At 37.7% G+C, this 23419-nt stretch overlaps 1 protein-coding gene and 1 long non-coding RNA gene across 3 annotated transcripts in view; one reads left to right on the forward strand and one right to left on the reverse strand.

Moving 5' to 3' along the window:
• Nucleotides 1-23419, forward strand: part of COL19A1 (collagen type XIX alpha 1 chain) — a 350374-nt gene that overhangs the window by 319162 nt on the left and 7793 nt on the right. For both annotated transcript variants that reach the window (XM_058734368.1, XM_058734369.1), the window contains exons 46-51: nucleotides 2305-2340; nucleotides 2478-2522; nucleotides 5415-5585; nucleotides 7574-7640; nucleotides 16328-16456; nucleotides 23339-23416. In XM_058734368.1, the coding sequence (XP_058590351.1) occupies nucleotides 2305-2340; nucleotides 2478-2522; nucleotides 5415-5585; nucleotides 7574-7640; nucleotides 16328-16456; nucleotides 23339-23416 (526 nt within the window). The remainder of the gene's footprint in view (nucleotides 1-2304; nucleotides 2341-2477; nucleotides 2523-5414; nucleotides 5586-7573; nucleotides 7641-16327; nucleotides 16457-23338; nucleotides 23417-23419) is intronic.
• On the reverse strand, nucleotides 794-15708 carry LOC131514418 (uncharacterized). Its single transcript, XR_009263067.1, has 3 exons — nucleotides 15465-15708; nucleotides 1483-1674; nucleotides 794-890 (listed from the first exon to the last, which is right to left on the reverse strand). It is a non-coding gene; the product is annotated as an uncharacterized LOC131514418 (long non-coding RNA).

A 23419-nucleotide genomic window follows, 5' to 3' on the forward strand; every position in this document is an offset into this window, starting at 1 on the left:
CCAAGTGGAAATGTCAAGTAAAGGTAGATATATGCATCTTGAATTAATGGAGAGGTTAGACTGGAGAGATTCATCTGGGTATTTAAACCTGAGACTGGTTGAAATGGAGTGACTACAGATCAGAAGAGAAGAGAGTACTTCAAGTGTTAGGAAAAGAACCCAGCAAAAAGACTGAGAAGGTACAGCCAGTGAGATAGGAAGAAAACCAGGTGAATGAGGTTTCTTAGATGTCAAGGGAACTAAGTAGTTTAAGACAGAGAAATGATAAACATATAGATCAGTAATGTGAGAGCTGGCAGTTCTCCCCTGTATTTAGAAATGTGGAGGTCCTCAGTAGGAGAGGTGACAGCATGCTAATATCTTGATTAAGAATGATCCAGTTGAGAGGGGAAGTTTTGATGCTACCATATGGGTGGAAATAACTTTGAGTAGAGGGAGAAGACTGGTATTCCACTCAGAAGTGAAAATTGGTCTTTACAAGGAACAGGGACAGTTCTTCTTTCTTAACAGGAGGAGGGAGGCAGGCAGAAGTTGGTGTATAAGTACATGTAGGTTAGTGGATCTTGTGGAGGGAAGGAAGGTGAGGTGGTTCTCTCCTATTTATTTTCTCAGTGGAAGAAGAGTCACGGTCATCAGTTGAGTGTGAGGGTGGTGATGCTAGAGATTTGAAGACACAGGACAATCTGTGAGGGAGTACTTTGGGAGAGAAGGAAAGGGAGTCACATCAGGAAATACAGGATAGCCTGGTAATACAGAGGGCCTAACTGCAATCTGCCATCACACATTTCGATTGGAGCAAGTGGGCAAGGTTATGTGTTTTCTTCAACCAGTCAGCTGCTCCAATGTGGACATGTGTAGACACAAAGCTGGTTATACCCAGGGATGGAGTTCTTCCAGATAAGTGAGGTGAGGGAGGGAAAAGCAAATATGTACGGGTTATTCAAAAAAATCTCTGAAAGCAGTACTCGCCTAGGGAAAGTTAATAACACCTTTATATACAAAGGAGAACACACATGATAGTCTTTGATGAATTACAAGAGACAAAACAAAAACAAAAAAATACCATAGGGTTATTTCTTTTCTTACACGGTTGCCAAAAGCATGAATTACATTTTTACACTAGATTTATCTTCTTTTATTCAAGTGACACAGTTGTTGTCTTTTTCACATCCTCTCCTTAATCCACTTTATTTTTGTTGCTTATGTTTCTGGATGTAATAAATTCTGTGAACCATATACTTCAGGTAACATGTTCTTGGTTAAAGTACTCTAGATAATTCCCAGAATGCCTCAGAAAGGTTGGAGACTTTGGTTGGGTTATCAGCTGCGACAGACTTTAGTGTAATTTACAACAGTGAAAACATATGGTTGTCTGCAGTTCCGTCCTCACAGAATTTATTCCAGCACAATAAAACTCCCCCAGGCTTTTCAGAGAAGCATGTCCATGCAATTGCCCGCTGGCTAAGAAATCATTTTCCTCACCTTGATCTCTCTCTTCAAACCAAATCTCAAAACACATCTGCTGTTGGACTCTAGGTATTTGATTTGACCCCAAGTGCTTTTCCTTCTTACATCTCCCAGCCAGTAGTTCTCTCAGTCTTATACATCTCTGAGCAGGGGGCTTTATTTTCACCTCCAGAACTGCCTTGTAAAGTTCGGGAAACTTCCAGTTTACTAAGAAAAAGCCAATATTTAACACTCTGAAAAACCATGGTTACAGATTTCTTACTTTTCTTTCATATTCTCCAACTGAAAAATAACAAATCATTCTCTGGCTGACAGTTTATTTCATAGTAGGATCATGCTCTGGCCATGTTATGAAATTTCCCCAGCAGCAACTGAGACCATTTACTGAGAATGACTCTCTGTGCTGGAAAATTGTTAGAGGGTAACAATAAATGCTGCACACGAGCCACTCAACGCCATGGGACACCTTAGTTCTCAGAATGTACCTAATAGAATAAGTAAGGAAAATAACCCTGTGGACTATTTACAGCGAACTAGGCATTTTCTGTTATACCAAGTCCTTAGTTTTAAGGCCATTATTTTATCCTCACTTTATAAGTAAAAAAGATGATGCTTTTAAGGTTAAGTAAATTGCCTGAAGTAAATAGAACTTAGCAGTAACAGAGTCAGAATTTGAACTCATGGCTGTCTATCAACATTGTCTTCTGTTTCACCATACCGCCTCACCAAAATATCAGAAATATGGTGATTAAGTCCTTGAAGCTTTACCCTTTAATTGTGTTTAACTATGTCTATTAATGGAGAATTAGAAATATTGATCATCTTTTGTCTTTATAGGGAATAAATGGAAAAGATGGATTACCAGGTGCTCAGGTATGGAAAATACCACTTAAAAGAAGTGTTCTAATGTAAAACTTCATCCACAGTACCTGCCAGAATACTTGACTGAGCAGGCTGAGGAAAAATCTTGGCAAGCAGTGATTTTTTTAGTGTTGACATTTGTTTTTCAGGGTATCATGGGTAAACCTGGAGATAGAGGCCCCAAAGGAGAACGCGTATGTATATTACTATTCTCATCATTATTTAAGCCTGTCTGCTGCAACTGCCTCATCATTTGAGTTACACAATATGTGTTCAGATTCCTACAAGTGCCCCAATATGAAAAGGCTAGGGTGTATGTGATCCAAGATCTCTTCGAGCCCTAATATAGGCCAATTAAAGGACGCAGAAGCAGGCTATATGGCAGGTACACCCACAAGGATGACCTTTATTCAGAACTAAGCCTAATCTGCTATTCCAGTTTGGAAAGCTTTTATCTTCCTGTGTCAGACACATATTCCTGCTATAACCATCACTCATTTTCCTTTTAACTAGACTAAGATTTCTCAGCCTTAGCACTGTTGATGTTTGGAGGCAAATAACTCTTTCTTGTAAGTGTCCATCCTGGGCATTGTAGGATGGTAAGCGGTCTCCCTGGCTTCTATCCACTAGACATAGTACTGCCACCTTCCCACCAATTGCTACAACCAAAATGTCTCCAGACATCACCAAATGCCTTCTGGGGACCAGAGTTGCCCTAGTTGAGAATGCCTGACCTCGTCGAACACTAAGTCAAATAAGGGGGGTGGTGTGAGGAGGTAGAGAGATGGGAAGCGGAACTAGTAGAGTTGGAGTCATCCCATTGCCAAGATTACTGAAGAATTTATTCACTGGAATTCCAGTGTGTGTACATGTGTGTTTGTGTACGGGTGTCCAAATTACCCATTTTTACTTATTATTACACACAATCCATGATAACTGAAGGACATATGAAAACAGAAATAATATAAAGGAAAAAAGTCAATCATATCCCACCACATGGAGATAAGCATTCTTGATCTTGGACAAGCACTATTTTGAACATATTTTTATCTCTTATACACAATATATACATATACCTAATGTATCAATACAAGTAATATATGTTTTCCCAAAAGTGTGTTCATACTGTTTTGTAAATGACTTTTTTTTACCTAACACCTGATAATATATAACATCCATCTTTCCATGCCAGTAAATATACATGTAACTTTTAGTGAATGTGTGTTATTCCACTGTTTGTACATACATTATTTCACTTTCCCAGTCTCCTTTTCCTGAATATGTAGGTTCTTGCCACTTTCCATAATAATAAACATCACTGCAATGAACATCTTTGTGCCTAAATTATAAAAGTTTTAATATGTTGAAGACTGATTATTTTGCACATGATCAGAGTATTAATCAAAGTGTGCTAATGTATCTCTTACTTATTTATTTTTTAATTTTACTCATCTCAGGTATTTCCCCAAAATGTGAGTGAGTTGATATACTTGTATGCAGATAAGTTTTTGTAACTAAGACAGTAGCATTGAAATTAGGTCTGTCCACTTTTTCTTCTTTCTACATCTCTTTATTCCATGATCAGATAGTTTACTGTAATTGTTCATTTGTTTACATTATTTTTTAAATCAAGAGAAATGGAGTGTGGCCTTTGCACAGTAGTCACAAATAAAAGAATAACACAGTGAAATACAGGGCAGCCTCAATGTACCACTCCATCATATTTGGTGTGATCATCACCTCCTGGCATTGTGGAACTGAATATTGGAAATATCTGTAACTGAAACACGTGCTATGATACATATATACACCTCTCTCCCTCTTCTCCCCCCTTATCCTCTCATGCACAAACACATACAGTAGCAGACACCTTACTGGATAAAAGTCAGCATTAAATAAACTTCTTATCACAGTCGGGCACACCTAGTATTATCTTATACCTAATTTACTATGGCACTTTACTCAGTGAATTCTCTTATAGTTCATTTATGTTATTAAGTATATGATCTTAATCACCACCCCGAGCACCTGCTTTGAACCCTTTCAAAGGCTCTCCTTTTTCATCTTACGAGTTTTAGGACACAGCATGCATGCATGTGTGCATGCACATGCACGCAGACACATGTTGTAAAACACGAATAAAAAAACTAACCCACAGAATCTAATAAAGATTCTAATATTAAAGGTAGAGAAGAAACACAGGAGAAAGCGAAGAAGAAGAAGAAGAAGAAGAAGAAGAAGAAGAAGAAGAAGAAGAAGAAAGAAGGAGGAGGAGGAGGAGGAGGAAGAAGAAGAAGAAGAAGGAGGAGGAGGAGGAGGAGGAGGAGGAGGAGGAGGAGGAAGAAGAAGAAGAAGAAGAAGAAGAAGAAGAAGAAGAAGAAGAAGAAGAAGAAGAAGAAGAAGAAGAAGAAGAAAGAAGGAGGAGGAGGAGGAGGAGGAGGAGGAGGAGAAGAAAAGCACATGGGAGAGATTCTGAGTGTCCTGAAGTTTTACTTGTTGTAAAATCCCGATGATGAAATCCTCTTGGCCATCTTTTTTTATTATTGCCAAGGAGACCCAGGCCTGAAGTGACAGCTGCTGTTGACTTTCTTTTTTTTTTTTTTTAATTTCTTTCAATCTTTATTTTTGAGAGAGAGACAGAGTGCAAGTGGGTCAAGAACAAAGAGAGAGGGAGACAAAGAATCTGAAGCAGCCTCCAGGCTCTGAGCTGTCAGCACAGCTGACATGGGGCTCAAACTCATGAATCATGAGTTCATGACCTGAGCCGAAGTCGGATGCTCAAGCGACTGAACCACCCAGGCAACCCACCGCTGTTGACCTTCAAAAGTGTCATCATTCTAGATTGGCAACCAAGTGCAACTAACATTGTCACTAACTTTTTATTGAGTGCTTTCAATGTGCAAGCATTGTTCTAAGTACTTAACTTGACTCCATCACTCTGCACTTTATGGGAGAAGAAACTAGGGCTCTTGTCCAAGGGGGCTTAAATCACTTGCCCAAGGTCCCCCAGCTAGTAAGTGCCAGGATGAATCCAGGATCCTTGCTCTTAACCACAGCAAATGTGTTATTAACTTTTTCCTTAACAGGGTGATCAGGGAATTCCAGGAGACAGAGGCCCACAAGGTGAACAGGGAAAACCAGGCCTTCCAGGCATGAAGGGAGCCATAGGTCCCGTGGGGCCACCAGGAAACAAGGGCTCCACAGGATCCCCCGGGCACCAAGGCCCTCCCGGCAATCCAGGCGTCCCAGGTACTCCGGTGAGTAGTGCCAAGAGCTCCAGGAGCTCCTGGCTAGTATTGACCACATATGCCTTTTACAATGAAAACATGCATAATCTGTTTATTTATTTATTTATTCATTTATGTATTTATTTAACTATTTTTTTTAATTTTTTTTAATTCAAGTTAGTTAACATGTAGTGTAGAATTGGTTTCAGGAGTAGAACCCAGTGATTCAACTCTTAACATATAACACCCAGTGCTCGTCCCAGCAAGTGCCCTCCTTAATGCCCATCACCCATATAGCCCATCCACCCATTCTGGAGGGTTGCCTCCAGCAACCCTCAGTTTGTTCTCTGTATTTAAGGGTCTCTTATGGTTTGCCTCCCTCTCTGTTTTTATCTTATTTTCCTTGTAAAAGAAATAAAATTAATCTAAACTTGCCTCCACAAGGGTAGCAATAGCTGTCATTTATTTCAGGTTATGTACCAGATCCTCCACTAAGTACTTACTATACATTAACTTAGTAGATCCTCACAGCTAGGAAGATTGGTGCCCTGTCTGTCCCACTTTTACAAATGCAAAAACTGAGCTGACTTGTTCAGGGTCACAGTTGTTTCATGCGTTAGACCCAGGTCTGACTGACTCCAAAGCCATGCTCTTAAATACTATGACAATGTCTCCTTATACTACACAGATAACATAGGTCTGTTTTACATTAAAACTCTATTTGTTGCCTATGAGAACAACAAACCTACCCTGAATGATACTTTAAAGTGGAAGACAGGCCAAGAAGGAGTGTTTGGTTAAGAAAGCCCATGTTATTATTAATATCCTCAGGAGGTGTGGTGGATGGCCATTCACAGAGGAACTTAATCAGAAGACATCCTTGTCAGGGAGAAAGGAGGGTCCTGAAGTGAGGGCAGGGAGTTAAGGACATGCTGTCCTCAAATAATTAGCCAATACCAGGTGGAGGGCCAAATGAGGCATTCCCACAATATTCAGACTCTTTATTTTTATCCATTCTCCCTAAGCTCTGCTTGAATAAAGCCTGTATAATGAGCTCTCTGTGCTGTCAGGAATTGGTAGTAGATGCATTAATTCAGGTTCATATGTCCCACATACAATGAAAATAAAATATTGAAATAGAGCATTTTTGGACCTATTCTGTCCTACAGAAATCATCACTTTATGAGCCCATCACATTGTCTTTAATGTCACACATATACCTCTGGATAATAACCACTAAAAAAAAAGAGTAATAAAATACTTTGAAATCCTAACCATCATGAAAAATAATAGCTCCCTTTTAAAAATATCAGGATACCACCGTAAAATAGTACTATTATAAATGTTAGATTCTTTGCCAAATTCATGGAGCTTCATTTGTTGAGGGGATAGAACTCAACTGACATCATTTACCTACTTCCCTTTCTCATGTCCCATATTTTCTATTAAAAAAAGAAAATTGCTTAACACAAATATGCCTACAAAGTGTGAATGACAGAAGAAACTGTACCATAAAATGAGTAAAACATAGTCAGTTTTATTCCATGAATAAAACACTTTAAAAAATTATCCAGCGTACTTGGGAGTTCTCTTCCTTTGGAGATACATAGTATCAGTTAGATAGTGACTTTACCAGTTTCCAGGGATTGGTTAGAAGTTAAATTGTGCCTGGGATATTAATGTCATGATAACATTGTTCAAATTCTGTAACTTCAGAAGATGAAGTAATAGAAAATGTCTTTCCTTATCGTATGAAACCATGCTTCTCCATTTAATAAGAAATATGTTCAAATCACTGGTTATGATTCCAGGCCACAGCTTTTAAAGCAATTAAACACTTCAATTCTTTCGAGCATTTGATCAAAACAAAGATATTTATTGCCTATAGTCAGTTGCCAAAAGTATTTTGCTTGATGAACATATCTCCATAGAAGTTTCAAGTATGCACACCAACTCGGTATTTCTATTCTTTACTCACTTGTGCTATGCTCTAACAGACCTTTCCCCCCCTTTTTTAGGCTGATGCGGTTTCATTTGAAGAAATAAAGAAATACATTAATCAAGAGGTTCTAAGGATTTTTGAAGGTTAGATTTGCTTAATAAACATTTCTGAATTTTTTACCAATTACTACCTCCCATCCACTGTGGGGGATCCCTTCAGCACGCTCTCAAAGATGGCCGTGCAACACCAATGTGAAGAGGCAACCTATTAAATGATGGATCACCTCTGTCTGATAGAAAATTCGGCCTTACACTAAGTTAAACTTGCCTCTCTGTAACTTCCTCTCATCATTCCTGGTCTTTTAAACAGCACAGGTAAAGTATCTTCCTCTATTCACATGACAGCCCCTACAGTATTTTTCCATATCCATGGTACCTCTCCTTACTTTTCTATGGTGTAAGTGTAGTTAGCTCCTCCACCATCATCACCCTGGAGAAACACTTAATTTTTAAATGACCGTCATTCACCCAGGAGTATTTTGACCAAGGCAGAGTACAGTGTGTTTTGATCTAGACCCCGGATCGGCAAACTATGGCCCACCAGCCAAATTCACCTGCCACCTGTTTTTGTGTGGCCCACGAGCTGACAATGGTGTTTACTTTTTGGGTGGGGAGGTGGGTAGGGAGTATATTTTTAAACGTTTTTTTTTAAATCCAAAGAATATTTCATGACATGTGATAATGATCTGAAATTCAAATTTATTTCTATAAATAAAGTTTTATTGGAACACAGTCAGGCTCGTTCTTTCATGAATTTTTTCTGGCTGTTTTCATGCTACAAAAGCAGAATTGACTAGGTGTGATAGGGATTTGATAGCTTGAAATGCCTTAGATATTTGACCCTTTGCAGAGAAAGTTTTCTAACCCTTGATATAGACACTTCAATAATGCTGCCTAAGATAGCATTCCTTTAAAAAAAAAGCCTTAATCAATTTTGAATTTTCAATTAATTAATAACCCTGGATCTTCTTTATACAAACTTTTAAAGTTTAGGTGTTTCTCATTGTATACTGTGTCCATTTTTAAAATCTAAGTTTGTGATTTTGTGTTTCTTCCTATTACATTTCAAATGGTTTGTGATTACACATTGTCACAAACGGAAGATATCTTTTGGGATGTTGTCTTACTGTAGCGCAGGTTGGCTGAGCCTCATACCTTTGTGTTATCTCCAAATTTTATAAGCATGTTGTCATTCATCTGTAGATAGAAATGTGGAAAGAGTCAAGAGTCAAGGGTCAGGGCTTTCTTAATGCCATTGCATTCCTCCTGTTCACTTGTAAATTCTATTTTATTGTTTTACTGAGCTCTGAATCCATGTTTTTCTAAAATCCACTGTACATTTTCTTTATCTGTTCACAAGATTTCACATGACTTTGTCAAATGATGTGCTAAACTCACAATCACTCTCCTCAACTGTGAGCTTAATAAAGTGAGGAATTCTTGTTTTTAAAAAACGAATCCATATTGGCTCTCATGGTCCCTGCTCCTTTTGCAAAGCATCCTTTCTTTGCTAAGCTAAATATATATTACTGAATTTTGCAAAGAATAAGATCACCAAATGCCTCAAGTTCACTATAAGTCTTTCTACTGCAACCATGGAATTAGCTATTCTACAAGAAGCTTTGATTATTTCCAGCAGTAATTAGTATTAGAGACCAAAATCTTGGTACTTGAGTGAACATTATCTTATTTCTGATGAGCACTAGAGATAGAGCAGAGTAACACAGGGACTTTAGCTGCTTCAATGACAAAATAGGGAAAAAACGGATTTTTAAAGGTAATTCATGCTGTTGATTTCAATTTACATTGATCTCTACTAAGCATCTTTACCATGCTCTGACGTGATAGGTCACTAATACTATTGTATGCTGGGTTTGTTTTTTTTTTTGTTTTTTTTTTTGAGCTACCAGTTTTCTCTTTATAATTTTAATGTTGCCCTTAAATTTAGAAATCCTTTTTTATTACTTTTCTTTTTTTGATCCTTGAACCTAGCATCATGAAAAAGTCTCCAAAATTTGCAGTACAAACATTCCCTCTCAACAAGCATTCCTCAAACATCAACTGTCTAAAAAAGAAAAAGGCATCTTAAGGTTTCCAGGGAAACATTGAAAAATATAGAGGCATAGACAGGACCAGCTAATTTGTAGGACTCAATGCAGAGTAAAAATGTAGGTGCCCTTATTCAAAAATGGTTATGAATTATAAGACAGCCACAGCTGGACACTATTCCAAGTGTAGGTGAGCAAGGGGACCCTGTGTGACTGCACAGGTGGCATGTCCTTGTACCCAGCCCTGGACACAGGACCTCTAGGATCTCAGATAGCATCCACACATTTAGTAGACATGATCACGGAAAGAAAATGCCAACAAATACATATTTGAATTGTGATCTAAAATTCTCCTTTAACTCTTAATTTCCATGGGCTCTAATGTCAATTATGTTTTATCTCAGGCAGCTTTAATATGGAACTTCAGTTTCCTAAAAGACTTTAGATTTAGTTTAAGATGTGGAAGGTGTTCATTTTGCATGCCCAGTGGACACTGGATAAAGGCATGGCCCCTGGTAGCCTGCCCCATGCATTCAGCAGACCAGACATGCTCCTTCCACCCACAGAAAGTTTCATGCTGCCCACTTTCAGGCCATTGTGGGGTTACTCCTGTGAAGGACTGGCCTTCTGAGGAGAGAGATCAGGAGAATTGGGACACTCTCTCTCTACCTTGGGGCGGGTTGATGTGGCTTGCAGTTTCTTCTAAGTCTGTGATCTCCCCCTTTGCTGTCCTGCCCCAACTTCCTGTCAGCATCACTCCCTGCCTTCCAGTAAGCTAAGTAAGAGTGCTGAGTGTCCTCCAAGTCTCCTCTAACTTCTACCCCATCTCTCCTACCACCTCCCTCAGTCTCTCTCAGCCTGGCTAGGTCCCTCTGAAGTCATATATCTTGGCCTCAAAACCATATTCTTAGGTGGCCCACAAGGAGACTTTTTCCCAAGACTCGTAGACTCTGAGACTCCAAATATCGCTCTTCTCCTTTATCTCTGTTGGTACCAGTCCAGCACGACTTTCTTCCAAACAAAGTTGTGTCTAAAACCCAGGATTTGGTTATTTAGCACTTTAGTTCATTTGTCCCAAGATTATTCCAGTTCAGTCCCTTTAACTTTCCACTTAGAAGTCACTTTTCCATGGCTTCTGAATACCATTTACAAAAAGAAGAAAAAAATACAACTCCATTTTCACAAATCATAGAGCTCCAGGGTCACATTTCTCTCCCTTTCAGAAAGCTTTCTCTATAAAAGCAAAGACTAATCTTCACGTGTTACAACAGTTACTGTTAAGCAGCATGCATCTGCCTCCCTCTTAGTCCTTTCACAAGACAGTGGGCTCAGTGGCAGCTAGCGTTTGTCTCTTCCCCATTCACCCCTGCACATCTACAGCCTCAGGGGCAATTCCCTCTCTGCCCAGAAAGTCATAGACTGTCTCTGGTGGCTCAAGGGAGTCCTCCAGAGATCCTGCTCTCCCACTTTATAATCCTGTCAGTAGAGGACCACACTGGAGCCTCTAGTGAAGCCTAGACCAAAACCCAAAACTTGGGCTCTCCTCATGGAGCTTTCTAGCTCCCTTCAGAGATTCCCAGGTGGCCCCCTCCCATAGACTTCGCACTTTGGGCTATTCCTCAGGCCACCAAGCCCTCCTGCAGCCTCCTGATGCCCCAACTTAAACATACCCATGGTGTTTTCCTACCAACCCCAAGCCCAGGTTTCTGGTGGATCATAACACACAAGTATATGCCCAATCTAAAATCAGATTCAATTCCCTATGGCAAATCCTTTTGCAAGTAAGATGACAGCACAGAGTGGAGGAAGATGCTGTGTGTCTCAACTTAGCTTTTTTTTTTTTTTTTTTTTTTGGCTTTATGAGGACTTTGCAGCTACCCACACAAATTAGGATCTTGTCAGATATGAGAAACTTTATTCCTACTATGACACCACCCTGTTATACTTGGGCATTTACATCAACACACAGGAAGAATTTGCCTACCTGTGCAGGAATGTGCACACACATCTGGCTCTCTTGGTTTGTATTTCTACTTCCAAATCCAATATCCAGGAAAGCCCCTTTACCTATGTTTTCTCCATTTTCCAAATATTTATTTCCTATATATATGTGTGCATAGGTATGAATATGTATTAATCCTGTTCTGTTTCAAGTGTAACATCTTCTCGTGCATCTCAACAAGTAAGATCCTAATTTATATATGTGTATGTATATACATCCTATAGATATACACATCATCTGATAGATACACATCTTGAAAATATAAATATATCTTTTTAAATATTTTCCACAGCATAGTCTCTATGTCTTTCAATTTGCTTCTTTCCACTTCCTTGTTTGGGTCTATTGTTCAGCTTATAAGATTTCCTTAGTGCCAGTAATCCTTGGTTGTCTGCTCATACAAAAGAGTACATTCTGAAACCCTAATTGAAAGTTATAAGTGAACGGTGGGGCTTGCCAACCATGAGCCTCACTGTAGGATAGCCTAACTGAGCTTTTTAATTGAGAGACCTTCTATTTCATTGTCTTTAAGTCTTTCCTCTTAGCCCAGCTGGATTCCCCAGAGGAAATATTTCCATTTCCTGCCTGGCTGTCAGCATTTGGAGAGCAAAGTAGAAGAATAAGGGTAGGGCCTCAGCACTGAGCATATAAATGCTCATTTATTCTTCTTGTTTTCAGTTACCTTCAGCTTTTTCCTAAGTTTGAGGAGGAACAACTACCTAGCTGTATAGAGAAAGGAATTTCTAAGACTACTTCTTAAACAGGCTTTCAGCTAATTCTTATTTTAGTTCCCCTCCTTTACCACACCTTCAGATGTAACTTGTGTTGCCAATTCTTGAGCCTCTTAAGGATTTTGTGATTTAAAACAGGTTTTTTCTCAGTGTCTAGCATAAAGATTTGGTTTTCTTGAGTCCGCTAATGCATCTGTCCCTCAGCTATCTAATTCTCGGCCTCCAAAATTTTGTTGTGCTGTCTTCTTTCATATACTCCCCATTCTTGTGCTTTTACATCTTTAAAAAATGTCTTCCTATTGCTTTACAGGGATTCACGTGCATGTGTTTGTGTTTCATCCACCGTCTTTACCCACAATAACATTTCAATGCAACATGCTTCCAAAAGTAGCAAAGGATTAGGCCAGAAATAAATGTAGCAGTAACAACCTTTGGGTTATGATGAACCACAAAATGAATAAGAATCCACCAAATGATACTGTGGAACTAACAGTTAAAATGAAACTAGAAAGTAATTATTTAAGATATGAAAGGAAATTACTCTCCTGATATTTTTTGCCCCTTAGGAGAAAACTGTATCTAATTTTGGTTTCCACATTTAAGAGAAGTATGGAAAAGCCCTGAAATAGTAAAGCCAAAAAGTGATTTACAAAACAGATTACCAAGTCTATGAGTAAAAGTTATTTAACCTGAAGGCTAAGAGGTAACAATATGATCAAGTAGATGACTGATTTCCCAAGGGAAATACTCATTAACTACTTTCTGTTTTTATAATAGAATTACAAAAGAAAGGAAGTTGAAGCTGTACAAGAAAATGGGCAATTAAACATTTGAGTGGGCATCAGAAAAAAACGATGAATTTCTGGTTCAAAATATTTACAGATTCTGTCTGTGAAATAGAAGGTAGACATGGGCCAGATGACGTCTGAATGACCCTTCACTCTCCCCATAATATAGTTTACCAACACATTAATATTAATGTCTGCATTATGTTGATGAGCCCATTCTTTGAGAAAGGCAAGTCATCGGTCTTTGTTAGAGTGACTGCTCTAGGTTTGCATTGGCAGATAGAATATGTGTTTGGTTTACGTAAGCTCCTATCTGAATTCTTCAATTTCCTGCCTTGTTAGAAAGCATACCCAAAAACAGTTTAATTGACCAAAGATCGCTGAAAACAGAAGAAAGGCAATTAAGAATACAGGTCTTAACAATTTATTTAGAGGCTCAAAAACATATTATTTTAAATTATAGGGCATTAGGATAAGGTTCAGAAGAAGTAATTATCATTTTGCTAAATGACTATTTCTTAGTGTATCTTAAAGCTAGATAATTCACAGCTAGAAGTAACTATTTAAAAGAATTCTGTTTTACTAAAAATATTAAAAACCACCTAAAGCAAATTACTTGTAAATTCAATTCAGACATTAAAGAGGAAAAAAACTAGTACTGTGAATATTTGTGTTTAGACATTGAAGGTATTCAAGGAGATATGTCTCAAATTAAGAAAAATTGTACTGATGGGGCACCTGGGTGGCTCAGTTGGTTAAGTGTCCAACTTCGGCTCAGGTCATGATCTCATAGTTTTTAATCTAGTTATGTTTTTAGTCTAGTTATGCTTATATTCTATATGTTAAATGTGAGATATATAAAACATAAACAAACCAAGCAAATTTAAATAAAGAATCCAATGATAGATTGTATTTATAATGGGCTTTGGATTAATTTGCATTAATGATTTCACTAAAATTAATTTCTAAGGTAGTAAAATATTGACTATGGTTTTGAGGAAAAACTGAACTGGTGGCCTATGTGGGATTTATAACTAAGAAGTCAATAATAATAAGTGCAATCTTGGAATGATTATTCAAAAAAGCAATTCTGAGAAGGAATGTCTTATATTACAGAACAAGTTTTAGTCATAAAATAAAGTTTATCAGCAAATAATCTTTATAGCATATGGGGCTTATAAAACATGAATAGTAGTTGGTATAGGATGAGACTCTCTTTCAGGCTTTCTTTGGGATTCCTGAACAAGAACACTGAATGCAGAAAGTATAAAATACCCAATACAGGGCTCTGCTTACAGAGGATGTTTAATTAATGTAATTAATTATTTGTCTTGTTTAGGAATTTATTTTAGGGTGAAAATTCTTATTTATATTTTTGCATTTCCATTTTCTTTGAACTTCCTCAGCTTCCAGATCCTTTCAATTTCATGAGTTATTGGTACCCTGATGTTCTGTAACAACTCACTTTTATGCAAAGTATTATTGACTTATTAATAAGTGTCTAAGTATAGTATTAATAATTGCATGACACCTGTGCCACCCATAATGATACTTCCATTATAGGAAGTACTCACCTACTTCCTAAGGTGACTGAACTCACCTTATAGAAGGCCCTTTAATCAGTCCTCACTTCCCTCTCTGGATTCTTCCTTTAGGACCTAGATCAGCAGTGTTCACTCACCAAACAGTTCCAGGAAGTTTGGTGAATGAACAAAAGGGCAAATGACAATATGTCCCTTGGGAAGGTAGCATTGCTTTTTGGGGAAGTATTCAATTCATAAAGGTCACATCACTCAACACCTACAAAAGATTTTGTTATTTTTATTGACATTTCTAAATGTTCTGGATAATTTGTCAACCTCTCATAACTTGTGTGTCTTAGTTTCAGTGTTTTCTTCAGGTTCACAGAAATGTATAGAAATTTTTTATTGTTTTTACTCTGTCTACAAATGGAATTTAGTGAGACCATGCTCATCTGTACCTTTTTTTCCCTTGGCCCAATTAGCATACTCCCTACTAAAATCATGACTGAATAATGGGACTAACTGGAAATCAAACCAGAAAAAAAAGGATAATATTGAGGGTATATAATAGACATTTTTTTTAAAGAGACAAATTTTAGTTGTTGACAAAGTACAATATTTTCCCAGTATAGAAATTAAACAGTGAAATCATAGTGAACATGGAGCCAATGACCATTTTTTTCTGTACAAATCTATTAATAATGCAGTTTTATTCAAGGATATAAAGTGTCACATATCCTATGAATTATCTCTTACTGCATAAGAAAATACCTCAAAACTTCAGTAGCTTAAGACAACTGACATTTATAATCTCACATTTTCTGTGGGTCAGGGACTTGAAGGTTGTTTAATTTTGTGGTTCTGGCTCAGAGTCTATAATGAAGCTCCAGTTAGGATGTCAGCCAGGGCTGCAGTCATCTGAAGGCTTGACTGGGGCCGGAAGGTCCACTTCCAAGTTCACTCATGTGGATGTTGGCAGGTGGCCTCAGTTCTTCCCAAGTGGGAGTCTGTATGGGACTTCTTAAATGCCCTCACGACAGAGCACCTGGCTTTCCCCAGAGTGAGCAGTCTCACTCTGAGCAATCCAAGAGAGAAAGCAGCCAGGAAACCATGGTGCCTTTTGTGACTTAATTTCCCTACTTGCATACTGTCAATTCTGCTTTCCTCTACTCATTTGAAATGGAAAGTAACTCCAGCGCAGACTCAAGAATAGGCAGAGCCTAATTCCATTTGGAAAAGAATGTCAGGAATTCATAAACATATTTTAAATGACCACATACATTTACAACATTGCTGGAAAGTGAGTTAAATTTATTATTAAAACCATCTTTTCATATAAACCTAAAATTCTAGCCACAAGTCATTACCAAAGGTTAATTAGATTCCAAGCTAGTGTTTTGTCCAATAGACTTGCTACATCTCTGAAGCACTGAAAATTCTCAGACCGTCTGATCGGCACAGGTGGTCTTCATATATATTCAGACAACTTTGTACAATCCAGTTTGTTTGACCAATCAACAAAACAACTCTCAGCAGTCAGGCCAGTTAGTAAATTAGATGCACTTAAATTGAAAACCCAATAAGATTGTTTTTTGTTGAATTTCACGTAAAAAAGTGAAAAATTTTGATGTAAAAATATTTCTATTACATGCTGTATTTTTTTTCTTTCATAAATGAAGAGAGGATGGCTGTGTTCCTATCTCAGCTCAAGCTGCCAGCAGCAATGTTGGCTGCTCAAGCTCACGGGAGGCCTGGTCCACCAGGAAAGGATGGATTACCTGGGCCACCAGGAGACCCTGGACCTCAAGGTAAGTTTTCAGATATAATATTTATTTACCAGCTTTTTAAAGCTCAGTAGTTAGAACATGTTAATCACACTTAAAGCAAAAATATATGTGTATCTCTCTATCTATATAATATATATTATATATATACATTACACAAACATAGGTAATGATTAAATATAGACTATTTTGTTAATATTTGACATTCTAGAAGTCAATTTTTAACTATTACTATGTCAAGCTTAAAACTGACTAATAATTACCTGCTAATCTAAGTGTATTTTGATAATAATATTTGTTATAAGAATAACACCAACAGTGTGGGCTTATATATCATTATTTTGTGGGAATCAGCATTGTTTATGCCTCCCTATTGATGTAAGTTGGACAACAAGAATCATCGTAGTATCTTGAAGAAACTGAGGAAAGGGTCTTACGAGATGCTACTGTAAGTAATGATTTAGGTCCAAGTAAAATTTTGAGAAACGTTAGAATCCTTCTTCATACGGTTTCTAGAAGTTTTTAAAGCAAAACTTCACTAAATTGGCAAAAAATTATTGTTCCGCTGATGACAGCTTGACCGAAGACATGATTTTGAACACAGCTTGACTAAAGCTCGCAAGGCCATTTTCTATAAATATGGTTAGCAATTGGCAGAGAGGCCAAATCGGCCCTGTTTAGGGGATCCGCAATTCTGATAAGGAAATTTTAAATCCAGTGAGTACATACCATGAAAGATAAAACCAGGGAAACTCTTCTTCCTGTGTTACCATGGAGGAGCTCAATGATCCTTGAAATAATCAGAAGTTTGTGTAAAGGAGAAAACAGAGGTGAACATCAAAACTACATAGGAATACAGTCCAAAATACTATATATGCAGGGAATTCTTTTTCTTTCAGTAGTTCACTGTCCTTCCTACTGCTTCTCTGTAACATGAGCCTGGTTTTCCTTAGGAAGTGCCCAAGTGATTGACAGGCCCCTCCGCCCCTAAAAGAACAATAACTATATCTCTAATCACAGGGTCTGTTAGAGTCTTACCCTTCAGTCACAGCTGACAAGGCTTTTGGTTTACTTAGCACAGTGTAAAACAACAGTAGCATCATTCTAGTTCTCCTAAACTAAACAGAATATTCTACCTTTCCCTTAGATCATAGAGAGTTTTGGCCAATAGTTGGAAGAATATGTATAGAATCAGGTGTAGCCTTCTGTGTGTACATGGTTGTGTGGTGGGTATTTTCTTACCTTTCACTAGTTGGGTCTGTTCTGAAGTCACAGTCTATGAACCTGGAGCAAAGAGCTTGAAAGCCCATCTAAAGATGGGTGATGTTTCAAGCCACGTGATGGATAAGAACTGTTAACACCAATAGCAGAAAAAATATGGACTGCTGTTTCAAACAGCTGTAGTTTGAGAGGACAAGAACATAGAAAAATCTGAATTATCGAGGAAAATAGTTCAGGAACTGGAGTCACCTATCCACACAAACACCTGTGTCCAGGCTCCCTCCCCACGGGAAGGCCCATCTGGAAGACTCAGTCAGAAGCAATGCAAAGTCAGCCATGTCAGTGAAGCTTTTGGAAAAAGACTTCTATTCACCAATCTACTTACCTTCCCTTTGGCAGAAGATTTCTGTGGGATCTATTTTGCTTAAGAAATCTTCTAGACTACTTCTACTCCTGATAAGGCTTTTGGATGCAATGCTTGAATTGAAAGGACTTCCCACATGATTTCCAACTTTTTTAAAACCAGCATTTAGTCAAATTGACAAAACTTGTGCTCGTCCCTGAGCACATATACCTAAAATTGACAAAACTTGGTGTCCCACTGTGGAGCTTCTGGTAACAGACAATATCTTTGTAACTCAGGTGCCTCTTCAACTTTCATATGATAGCTCCTTTTTAGTGTTTGTTAAATTTGCTAGAAAGGCAGCAGAAAAATACAACTTACATAAAATGGGTTCATTTTTAAGGAATATTTGCCTATAGTCACGCTATGCTGATAAAGCCACCAAGAAATCTTGCTGCAAAAAAGAAAACAAGAGGTGCCATTTGATTTTTGGTGTCTCTCCAAGGGTTCATAAGTAATTGAAGGGTTTTTCTCTGGGAGAGAAATAGACATGAAGTGTTGAGAAGATAAAGTTCAAAGTTTTGCTCTGCCTGATTTAAAAGTTTTCTCCAAAAGAAAAGAAACAAAATGCATATAAAACTGTTACCCTAGTATCCATTGCAGGCATCAGATGCTGTTGGCTGAATTAGTCCTCTTCGTGACACACCATGATTGAGTTTGAGAAAAGAAGGAAGTGAGAAATGCAGCACAGAAAGGGAAAGAAAGTGTGGGCACCAAGCACAGCACAGCGTGTTCTGCCCACTCATGGATTCCGGTTGATGGTGGCTCTTCTGAAATTTCCAACAGACTTTTTTTTTTCAGTATTTTTTTTAGGAAAGAAATCCATTTTCACTTAAAATGAAGTGGTTTGGGGGCACCTGGGTGGTTCAGTTGGTTAAGCATCTGACTCTTGATTTCAGCCCAGGTCATGGTCTCAAGTTTCATGAGATCAAGCTCCGCACAGGGCTCTGCACTGACAGTAAGGATCCCATGTAGGATTCTTTCTCTCCTTCTCTCTCTGCCTCTCCCCAGCTCATGTTGTCTTTCTCTCTCTTTCAAAAGTAAATAAACTTTTTTAAAAAAATAAATCAACTGGTTTGTATTGGAATGTGTATGTAGAATGAGTGCTTTGCCATCTTACTATTTAAAGAGCAAGACAGAAATTTAAAGGGGTCTGCCGAGTTTCCCATGTCTGTCCTGAGAAGTAGGAGACATGCAGAGAGCAATAAAAAGGTTGATGCATATGTTCAACTAGTATGTTAAGTACTCCATCCTAGTTAAAAAAAAAAAAGGGAGGTAATTCTCCTACCGTGATTCGGATAATGAAAACTTGTGGATCCTCTTTTGGTGCCCTGGTCTTCTTGCAGTGAAAATAGAAACCACCATGATTCTGAGTTGAGACACTTCATTTGCATTTTCCCTGAATCCCCAAAGAGGGTGATTGTTGACGTCTTTTTAATTCAAAAGCGTTTCCAGACAGATTTATATCTTAACCATCCCGTGGGATTCAGATGATTGCCTCCCCTCTGCGCACTGAGAAAACTTTTCTTGGTGTTCATTCCCACCTCAGATCTGTGGTGTAAGGCCTGATTGCTTGTGCACCAGGGGTGAGCAAGGATGTGCCACACTAGGATCAGAGAAGCCTGAGTGGCATGATCCAGCTGGGTTTCCATATACAAACAAGAGAGGCGAATATTCCTAACAGATCTTATCCTCCTGGGCAAGTTTTATGAGAAAGAAATTTATTTAAACTTTTTCCAAATCCAACTGATTCTCCACCTCTGTGAAAATTCTGAAGGACAGATGCTACACTTTAAAGCCCTATTCATTTCAGAAAGAACCCCACCCAGTGAGTAGATGTGGAGTTAGCAGGAGGGAACAGATCCAGCCACTCCACGTGTCCCCCATCCATTTTGAAAAGACACTATTGGGAATGGTTGTTCTCACGTTTGAACTTTTAAAGCTTTGCTGTTATTGGTTTATAATGAAGAAAGCCTTCTGTTACTTGTCAGCCAGTGACCCACAGCATAGTTCATTTGACTGATACAGATTTGACCTTTCAGATTTTGTAGCAGTAAGGGCCTTAGGAAATGGGAGGCGTGTGTGGCAAAATCACTGAAGGGCACTGTAGTCAGTGAGTAGGCTGGGACCGAGGAGGCTGAATAGCTTGTAAGGTGTGCTGCAGGGCCCCACATGAAGAATTGTTCCCCCCGCCAAAATGTTGGAAACACTTATGAAGTGTTATGAAGTGGAAACACTTATGAAGGCTCCATTTGTCCAGTACGCATACAGATGCACAGCTGGGGTTGACACAGAAATCTCTTCTGAAAATACATGAAGTCCATCATCCAAACTACAACAAGCACCAGGTTTCTTGAATGACTACTATATCTAGATGCTGTAGATTAGGACACTTCTTTGTTTTCTTTTCCTACACAAGTTACAATGATATCATACCGTCACCTGCAGTTTTATAGGCCATGAAAATACATATCCATTGACAGAGCTGCCTTTTATTTTTTTCCAAATTTCAAGAGAGGCCTGAAGGGGTAAAAAGCTTAATTCTAGAAAACAGGAAAGCTCTTATGGACTTTATTAGCATTCCTATCTGAAGTTTTGTTGTGAAATAATTATAAAGTAAGACCCTATGGCTTTAAGGCAGCCTTCATAAGAAACTAGCTTGAGACCTTATTAGGAAATATGAGAATAAAAGCTCTCATGTGCTCGTACAATTCAACAGCAGTAGTAGATAGTTACTAACCTAATGAACTGAGAGCTTTGTACAAATAAATCATTACATTTGACAGGAGAAATGTAAATGTTACCCTATTATATAAATATGCGAATTACTGTTTCTTGTTTTGTGATACTATATGCCCTGAAATCCACATGGAAAAATAAATTTTTGCATTATATTAAAATATGATAGCTGAATTTGAATGTGTAGGTTTTAGCAGATGTGGTCTCCATTTGGATTGTGTTACAGTCTTGTTAATACACTTCAAAATTAAAAGTCAAAATGTTTTTTTTTCTTTCTTCCTCATTTCTTTAGCCTGTGGTCTTAAGCACTTACTGAAATAACTTAAGGGTCAACTTTTCAATCTTTCATAATAGACCAGGATGAATATACCTCATGTAACAAATGTTATTTTACTGTAGAAATGTCTAAATAATGGAATTGGAAGAGTGCTTTCAAATGACCCTAACTATAAGCATTCTTCCTTGTTGTTCACACAAATTAAATGAAAGTCACTTATATAAAAGAAATTCTGGTAATATTTAAAATTTGAATATGTATCAACTTAAAATATCATGCCACATGTTCTAACCACTATTATTTCTCAAATCTAGGATTGTATTGAATATCTATAACAGTTTTCAGGTATAAACGTGTGAAAATTTCCCACTGGATGTATTTCCAATATGCATCTCAAAATATGTTCAAATTACTTACTGTTCAATTACTTACTTACTTACTTCTTTTCCACTGTTTTCATATTTATGATCTCCAAAGTCAAAAAATAATGGTGTGGGGATTACATTGCTAATATTATTTCATTTATAATGTATACACTGTATGGTCAATGAAAAATGAAGATGGTAACCCCAAAACTGATGTCTAATTCTCAAATTATGGGAAATAATTTCTTTTACATACTGCTCATAGAAAACATTAACATTTCTCCTCTTACTATATTTTGCTGTAATAATACACCTTTACAAAAAGGCACAACTAGGTCAGGACCTACTTTTCCTACTGAGATACTCTCCTTATTATCTTTGTTGTATGTTTGCATGTTTCTGCATGACAGCTTTGTTCATTTGGGACTAACAGTTGTCTTTAAGCTGTTGTTTAAGTATGGGAAGTTGGAAATGAAACTATTTACCATCATCATGAAACTCTTATAGCCACAAAACCTTTTCATCAAACAAAGTCTTAGGATGCCAATATACAAAACACAGATAAAAAGTGTTTTATGCCTTTTATTTATTTATTTATTTGTTTATTTTACAATTTGATCTCTCTTGTTTTAAGTACAGTTGACACAACAATGTTGTGTTAGCTTCAGGTGTACAATATAGTGATTCAGCAAGTCTCTGCATTATGCTGTTCTCAGAACAAGTGTAGCTACCATCTGTCACCATATAACACTGTTACGATACCATTGACTATACTCACTATGCTGTACCTTTTATTCCTGTGACTTACTCTTTCCATAACTGGAAGCCTGTATCTCCCATACCTGTTCAGCCATCGTGCCCATTCTCCCACCCCTCCTACCACTAGCAACCATCTAGAACCTACCTCTAGAACCAGTTTGTTCTCTGCATTTATAGATCAGATTCCACTTTTGTTTGTTTAATTATTTATTTGTTTTGTTTCTAATATTCTACATATAAGTGAAATCATGTGGCATTTGTCTTTCTGCTTTATTAAAGCAGAGATAAGGGCTCCCAAAGGCATAAATTCCTCTGCATTCGTCTAGCTCAGGTGACAACAAGTACAATCAAGAATAAGAATGATTTTATCTTAATATGTATACAGATCTTAGACCTAGTTCATTTTGGTTAAAGAATCTTAAATTGATGAAGTGAGCTTAGATGAATCTCTTAATGTCCTTGCTTTCTAAAGAACTACTGGGACACCTATGTTAAAACACAAGGTTGCTGTTTTAACTTTCCTTAGAAAGCATGTAATGTTGTTACAGTAAGTAATTTGAACAAAGACCTGATTGTCCTCTCCTGACTTCTGAGATTGATGGATTTACATATACTCGCGCTCTTACTGTCATTTATTAAAGTCATGAATTTTTGTTCCTTTCATTCCCTTTAATTCTTGGACTAAGCTCCACATTCTTGTTGTCATATCATCTTGTCCTCATATTAAGCAAACTCTTCCAGTACACTTCTTATATTTAGCCTGTACCTACCCCCCAGTCAGAATTCTTATTGGCAAGGTTCACGCACCTTGTCATAGCTATTTGAAAGATGATATGAGTGATTGATTTGAGTTACTTAGGTATCATTTTCATTGCCAAAAATCTCACCATCCATAGTTTGACTAGCTGGAACTTGTACAGTAGCTGCATATTTCTAAGATCCTCATTGCCTATTGCACCTAGTCTGTTTGACTTGTAAGCCTAAAATGATTATAATGCAAAACAGATAGCCAATATGCTATTTATGTTAAGTGAAGGAACAACATAAATATTACAGACTAAGAACATGATTCTTGCACGCGCTCTGTTGCCATAGAACACTCTTACTTCTTGTGTCTCTCTTTTTATGTATCTCTCATTTAGGCTACCGAGGACAGAAAGGAGAAAGAGGGGAGCCTGGAATTGGGCTTCCAGGGAGCCCGGGTCTTCCTGGGACTTCAGGTA

This window comes from Neofelis nebulosa, chromosome 6, assembly GCF_028018385.1.
Source record: "Neofelis nebulosa isolate mNeoNeb1 chromosome 6, mNeoNeb1.pri, whole genome shotgun sequence".
NCBI classification, from domain to species: Eukaryota; Metazoa; Chordata; class Mammalia; order Carnivora; family Felidae; genus Neofelis; species Neofelis nebulosa.